Genomic DNA, 7,329 nt, shown 5'->3' with positions numbered 1-7,329 from the left:
GAGTGCCTACTAAGTGCAGAGCACTGGGAGCACAGCAGAGAACCTATGAAGGAGACTGCCCTTGCAATAGTCAAGAACACTCTTCCATCAGGTCTTTTCCTTCTTACTCATCTTTTGCCTCACCTCAGAGAGACCTCCCCAGATACTCCCCGTGAGGTAGTCAGGGACCGCCTCTCTGAGGAAGCAGCATGTGAAAAGTGAGGAAGCAGGCCATGTATCATATGGGGGAAGGAATTCCGAATGGATCATCAGGTGCATGGCCTTGGGAGTTTGGGAGTGTGAGTCCCAGTCTGAGGAAGAGGGCAGAAGTCTGTGTAGTCAAGAGAGGAGTGAGGACGGGAGAACACTGGTGATGACATCTGAGGCCGTGTCAAGGAGTGTGTTCTAAGCCAGGCTGAGATGTTTGGGTTTTGTTCTAAGATCCGTGGGGAGCCGTGAAAGGATTTTAAACAGAAGTGCCACCTGATAGAAATTCCATTTTAGCGTAAACAAGCTGGCTGCTCTGTGTGGGGAGAGAACAAACTGTAAGGGGAAAGATGGGAGCCAAGAAACCAGCAGAAGGGCCACTGCAAGAGGCCAGAAGTGACGAGAGAGGATCAGACTGAGATGGTAAAAGTGGAAGGGGCGAGGAGAGATTCGATTTCGGGTTGACTTTGAAGGTAGAGATGCCAGGATTTGCCAAGGGGTCATGATAGAGGACATGAAAAGTAGAGAGAAGTTCTGGCTGACCCCCAGGTTATTAGCCTGAGCAGCTGGAAGGATGGAGTTGTCATCAACCGACAGGGGAAATACTCCATTAGGAACCAGGTGTGGGGCAAGGTCAGGTGTTTGTTTTCAGATGTGTTATATTTGAGATGCACGCTAGACATCCAGGTTGTGGTTTGTGTTGGTTGAGTGAAGAGTTGAGGACCAGGTGTGAAATTCAGGGGATGGAGGGAGGTCTGAGGTTGGAGATATGGATTTGGGGACCATCAGAGGGGACAGCTGAAGCCATGGGTGTGGCCGAGTTCTTGTCGGAAGAATCGATTGCCCTCAAATGGATCAGGGGGTGTCATTGAGGCAGGATTTGGACTTTCCTAAGTGAGAAGGAGAGCACTGCAGTTGGAGGGAACAGCTTGAGCAGAAGCCCGCGGAGGTGAGAAAGCAGGAAAAAGAGAGGGAGGGGGAGGTGGGAGTGAGAGAGAGTTGTACCATTTAGCTTTGCCCCCAGCCATGGAGGAGAGTGTCCTGCGAACTCTGTGGGAGGGAGCTTGGGCATCTTTGCATAGCTTTAAAGGTATTTATGGTTGTTTTGGGGGGGGAATTTTCTGTTTGCGTCCTTTGTTCATTTCTATTGGGTTGCTGTACTTCTCATGGATTTTTAGGAACTCTTTACATATTAGCCTTTTTTGGTTTTGTTTTTGTCTTTTCTTTCTAGCCTTTTTTTGTGTGTGTGTGGAATGTGTTTTTATTTATACTTCCAAGAACTGGTATATGCCAAGCCCTGTTTTAGGCATTTAGGGACATAGTGGTGAGCAAGGCAAGACGAAAGTCTCTTCCCTTGTGGAGCTTTGGTTCTGGTGAAGGAGACAATATAGAAAAGGGGAAAACAATAGAGAGGATGTTAGAATCTGAGAAGTGTTATGGAGAAAATTAATGCAAGGAGTGGGGCATAGGGAGTATGGTGGGGGAGGGTTTGGAATTTTAAATGGGGTAGGCAGGGCAGGCCTCATTAAGGAGGTGACATTTGAACTTTCAAATGGCCTGTCTCCTTCAGTCTGGAACAGTTCTTCAGTCTTTCCTTGACCTTCATGACCTTGGCGCTTTTGAAGATGAGAAGCCAGGAATTTTGAGGCATGTCCCTCGGTTTGGTCCTGTCGGATGCTTCCTTGTGGTTAGATTCAGGTTCTGCATTTGGGATGGGACTATCACAGAAGTGTTGCTGACTCCTCATTTCATTCTATCAGATGGCTCATGATTTTAATATTGATCATGTTCGCTGTGTTCCCTTCATTAAGCTGGTATCTGCAGGTTTATCTCCTGTAAAGATACTTTCCCTCCCTTTGGAATTAACTAGCATGTATTTCATAGGGAGATACTTTGAATCTATGTGAATATCCTGTTCCTCACCAAAGTGTGACTGACTGCTAGTGTAACAACTAGTTTTAGCATTCATAAATTTTCTAACTTCATCACTGTTGACCATTTTTAGTATTATTTGTTAACATTCTACTGTAAAGAAAATATTTCCCTTCTTCTCCAATTATTTACTCTTTCACCCATTTACTTATAGGTATGGATTCATGGTGTCTAGAGCTTATCAACTGCTTTCTTCTGTGTTTCAGATTATGTTTTGCTTACTTTGGGTCTATTAAGGTAGTGAACTACATTTATAGCCTTTTCTGATGTTGACCCAACTTTACGTTCCTGGGATAAATCCTGTTTGATTCAAACATGTTTGTTAAGTATATTACTGGATTCATTTAGCTAAGATTTTGTTAAGAATTTTTAAAACTACAGATATAAGTGAAATGGGTTTGAAATTTTCTTGTATTATCTCACCTGCTTCGGGGATAGAGATTACACTAGCTTCATAAAACAGACCTCTTTTACTCTTCTTCCAGTACCTGGAACAACTTCTATAAAATAGCAATTAACTATTCCTTGGGAGTTGGGTAAACCACACTTAACAAAAACCATTTAGGCCCTGCCCTTTTTTTGGTGGGGAGAGGAAAGCTTTTGACTACTGTTTCAATTTATTACTTTTTGCTCTATTCGACTAATCTGTTTCTTCATGGCATGGTTTTGGCATTTTATATTATTCTAGGAATGTATTCATTTCAGCTAGATTTTCAGACATATGTTCGTTATTTTTAAAAGTTCTGTTACATCTGTATTAAGTTCCCCTTTTTAATTTTGTATTTGGGGTGTTTGCATTTTCGAGTTTCTTTAATTGATCAGTCTTGCCAGGTCTATCTTTGCTCTTAATTTTTGTTTTAAAGATTCTGCCTTTAATTTTACTATTTGTTGTTTGTTTCCCCTATTTCATCTATTTCTGTTTTGTCTTACTTCCTTGCTTCTTATTGAGGTTTGCTCTGGTGGTCTTTTTCCAACGTTGTGTATAACTTACATATGATGAAATGCTCAGATTCTAATTGTAGAGCTTGAATTTTTACCTACTATACACCCATATAGCCAGTACCCCAGTCAAGATCTAGAATCTTTTCATTATCCCAAAATGCTACCTTGCAACCCCCTCTACTGAAAGACACCCTCCCCACCTCCACTCTGCTCTATCACCAATTTTTTTAAAGATTTTATTTATTTCATACAAAGATCACAAGTAGGCAGAGAGAGAGGAAGGGAAGCAGGCTCCCCACTGAGCAGAGAACCAGATGTGGGGCTCAATCCCAGGACCCTGAGATCATGACCAGAGCCAAAGACAGAGGCTTTAACCCACTGAGCCACCCAGGTGCCCCCTCACCAAATTTTTTTTTTTTAAGACTTTAAGTAATCTCTACAGCCAGCTCGGGGCCCAAACTTGTATATACAACTTTGAGATCAAGAGTCAGATGCTCTACTGACTGAGCCAGCCAGGTGCCCCACCAGCATGTTTTGATTAAGAACTTTACATAAACAGAATTATATAGTGTGTGCTCTTCTGTGTCTTTTTTCACTCATGTTTAGGAGATTCATTCACGTTGTTCTATTCCTATTTCCTGTCCCCCTCCCCTCTCCTACAGCCCTCTTCTTCTGTCCCTGGGCAACACCCCCACCTCAAATCACCACTATATCACCTCTAGGGGGCCCCTTCTTTCTAACTTGCCTCCTCTAGCTGGTGCAGGGAGATGTCACAAAGCAGGCTAGTTAGTGGGGGAGGGGCTCTGCACCAATCGCTTTTCCCTAAGCACCTCCCCTTTCCCCTTCTCACCTCACAAGCATGTTTGGGGGCGGGGTGGTTCTTGGCCCCATTTCCCGCCCAGCCCTTCACGGCCAGGCCGGGAGAGGGCAGCCTCAGCTTCATGTTCCACTGCACCCAGACCTGTGCTGAGAGCATACACATACTTGGGACTCACAGGGTGTAGACTGGTCTGCAGCGACCAGAGGGGTGGGTCCTGTGCTAGCAGTCGCAGAGAGGACGGGAGTAAGTGCGGGCCCAACGGGTTCTGATGAGGCACTTCCAACCTGGGGTTGGTAGGCTGAGCTTCTCTAGCGCCATCCCTCTGGGGTCATCTGCCCATTGAGGGCACAGGGGGGACTGGTGCAAGTGCCCACTGTTGTCCACCTGGAGATGCCCTTGGGCAGTCCTCAGCTCCAGGGAGGGCCAAGTGTGGTTCAGGTTTAGCCCTGCGATTGGACAGCGGTTGCAGCTGCTGGGTGCCAAGGCCAGGGGGTGGGAGGTTCCCAGTGCTGGCTCTCACCCGAGGGGGGACTTCAAGCCCCATGGTGCCCTGCTGATGTGGGACTTCCTGGTGTATGGAGACCTACTGGACTTGACAATGCCAAGGGGGCTGTGACCCGGATATTGTGGGTTGGGGCACAGGCCAGAACTTCCTGTTGTACCCCCACCTTCATCCCAAGCTGGGAGCCCCCATGCACCAGATGCCGTGAATGCTAGCACTGCCACCCTCCTTGGCCTGATGAGGCCCCTTGTCCACCTGTGTTTATGTCCCTGCGTGTGGGCATAGATTGTGCTGGTGTGAGAAAGAGACATGCAAGGTATGGACTTTTCGGCTTTTATTACAAAAAGAAGAGCATGATCCCAGCCCAGTTTTCCAACAAAAGTCACCAACTCAAAGTCTGACTTGGTCAGGGCCTCTCTGGTTGGGAAGTGGGCTGGTAGACAGGTGCAGGGCCCCACTCAGACCACCCACCACTTCACCCTCCCTGTCCCCTGGGCCGGACCCGACATATGTAGAAGCAGCTCTTGCAGCTGCTCACTGGGCCTCGTTGAAGCGGGTCACCATTGTCTTGTGCAGTGTCTCCTTGTAGGACTCGGTTGAAGTGACCCCATAGGAGCTGCCTCGGGCACCCAAGCCGGAACCCCGCACCCGTGTCTGGGCCTATGTGAGAGAGGCGGGCCATCAGGTCGGCTGCAGGACGGGGGTGCGGCAGACAGAATGCTGGAGGCCGGGGATGGGACTGCAGGAGACTCACCTCGATGGGCGTCACGATGCCCTGCTTCTTACGGCCCAGGCCACTACCCTCTTTCCAGCCCATGGCCTGGAGCATGCGGCTGCCAATGTTGTCACTGCCTAGCCCATCCCGCGTGGGCTGCTCGAAGTCCCTGCAGGGGCCAGTGGGGCGGGGTGAGTGACCAACCAGCTGGCCTCGGGCCCCTCCCCTTGGCGCCGCGCACTTACACAGAAGCTGCGGACATGCCGCCGTACTTCCTCCTCTTGGGCTCTGGGGGCTCAGGGATGCCGTACTTCTCTCTGCGTTCAGCTGCACGGTCCCGGTACTTCATTTGCTGAAAACACGTGTGTGTGTGTGTGTGTGTGTGTGTGTGTGTGCGGCACTGGGGAGCTGGATCTGGCTAATAGGTGTGAGGTCCTGTGGGTCGGATACTGTGGGTGCAAGCAGCCAAGCTACACCCAGCCGAGGGACTTGAGCACCGGCTGCCTGAGGGGACAGGCAATGGGCCGGGGACAGAGGGGATGGAGTCCAGGAATGGGTCACACCTCACCTCCATGTCGTTCTTCTCCAGTGCTTCGAGCTCGTTTTCTGACAGGTGGGCTCGCCTATGAATCTCAAGGTTTTGCTACAAGGGGACAGGTAAGACGAGGGGTGAAGCGGCCGGCCAGGCCACGCTGGGCCGGGCCGAGCCAAGGGTCCCCGCCAGTCCTCCCTCGGAGAGTCACCTTGTGGAGCCCGGAGAGCTGCTGGTGGCGGATGAGCGCCTCCTTGCTGGGGAACTGGCGCCGGCAGAGCAGACAGGCCAGCTTCTGCCAGTCAGTGAGCTTCTCCTCCCGTTCGGGACCCCCGCGCTCCTGTTCCTCCTCACTGTCGCTCTCCCCGCTGTAGGCTGCCACCAGGCCCCGAGGTGGGCTCTAGAGAATGTGAGGGTGGGGAAGCGAGGTCAGGCCTGGCTAGATTGGAGCGCCCCCCCCCTCCGCTGCTCCTCCTGCCCCGGCCACTCACTGGGCGGTCATCGCTGGCCAGTTTCGGGAGGTCCATGCTGGTGTGTTGTCTCTCGGCTAGTGCTCCCGGGGGGGGGGGGGGGGTGGACACACAAATTCAGGGACTCCACAGAGGGGATGCTGAGATGACAAGATGAGGGAGTGGGTAATGGAGGTGGCCCCAACACACCTTCTTCTCAAGGATGGCATAGCCGGCATCTGCGGTGGCTGACTCCCGCCTCTCGTCGTCTCGCAGGGAGCTGATGGGCTGGAAGCTGTTTTTGAAGTTTTCTTTTTGCTTGTTGAGGCTGCGGGCCCAGCGTTCCATGTCCTTGGCAATCTAGGGGTAAGGGTGTGGGTGAGGCTCTCAGGGACCCTCCAGTGGCTGGGACCGCCAACTCCATCCACTGCCCCTTCCTGCCCTGCAGCCTCAAGCAGCAGGAAAAGATGTGGCGATGAAAGTCCCCATTTCTTGTCATTCTGCCGTCAGTGCCCCTCGCCAAGCCCTCTTGGGCTATGCTTGTCCTCCTCACAGGCACCCACGGGACTCTGCTTTCTGTATGCTTTTATCATTTTATGGTGCAGACAGTGGCTCTGTCTAACTTCTACACACAATACTATGCCACATTCCATATTCTGTCCACCCTCCCAGGCACACCACCACTTTTAGAATTTACCAGGTTGTCAAGGAAACACTTAGTTCTTGCTTCCAAGTGCTGCACCCAGACTGTGATACTCTTCCTCGCAGAGAGACACCGAAGTGCCAACTGCCCGCTCCCACCAGACACTGCAAGGGCCATTTTCCACACCCTGATGGGCCCATAAGAAGTTCTCTGGGGTAGATAGACCTGGATACATCCCCATGAGCGGGGTTGGCCCACAGGAGCTCTGCGCGCCCGTTCGTTTCCACAGGCAGGGCTAGCCCAGCTTCAGGCACTCAAACAATGGGAGGATTCCCACTGGGGGACAGAAAAGCTGACTGGGCTCACTTGGGACAGATGGCACTGGCCACTCAGGGAGGTAGGCTGCCCGACCACATACTGAGGAGACTGCCCTGGCTCAACGTCATGCATCAAAGAGTGGAGCTGGGCTGGGAGCCTGGTCTCCTGAGCACAGTCACTGCCATGCACACATCTGCCTCCCCCAGCCCAACCCCCACAGCGGAGGCTTCAAGAAGAGCGAAATGCACTCATTGGAAGACGCCAAAGAGCCAGCCAGTGAGCCCCACTGC

General features: G+C 51.2%; 1 protein-coding gene across 7 annotated transcripts in view; it reads right to left on the bottom strand.

Annotated features, from left to right (window-relative positions):
* Window positions 1-4,701: 4,701 nt before the first annotated feature.
* The window catches only part of RBM10 (RNA binding motif protein 10), a 29,426-nt gene continuing 26,798 nt past the window's right edge, over window positions 4,702-7,329 (bottom strand). For all 7 annotated transcript variants that reach the window (XM_032843008.1, XM_032843006.1, XM_032843007.1 and 4 more), the window contains 7 exons: window positions 6,290-6,438; window positions 6,121-6,187; window positions 5,841-6,029; window positions 5,666-5,740; window positions 5,343-5,449; window positions 5,137-5,266; window positions 4,702-5,042 (listed from right to left, as the gene is read on the bottom strand). In XM_032843008.1, coding sequence (XP_032698899.1) covers window positions 4,917-5,042; window positions 5,137-5,266; window positions 5,343-5,449; window positions 5,666-5,740; window positions 5,841-6,029; window positions 6,121-6,187; window positions 6,290-6,438 — 843 coding nt within the window. In that variant the 3' untranslated portion in view covers window positions 4,702-4,916. The remainder of the gene's footprint in view (window positions 5,043-5,136; window positions 5,267-5,342; window positions 5,450-5,665; window positions 5,741-5,840; window positions 6,030-6,120; window positions 6,188-6,289; window positions 6,439-7,329) is intronic.

Source organism: Lontra canadensis, unplaced genomic scaffold (assembly GCF_010015895.1).
Source record: "Lontra canadensis isolate GAN:19392208 unplaced genomic scaffold, GSC_riverotter_1.0 scaffold134, whole genome shotgun sequence".
NCBI lineage: Eukaryota > Metazoa > Chordata > Mammalia > Carnivora > Mustelidae > Lontra > Lontra canadensis.
Note: the sequence above shows the minus strand (reverse complement) of the source record. Positions and strands in the feature narration are given on the sequence as shown.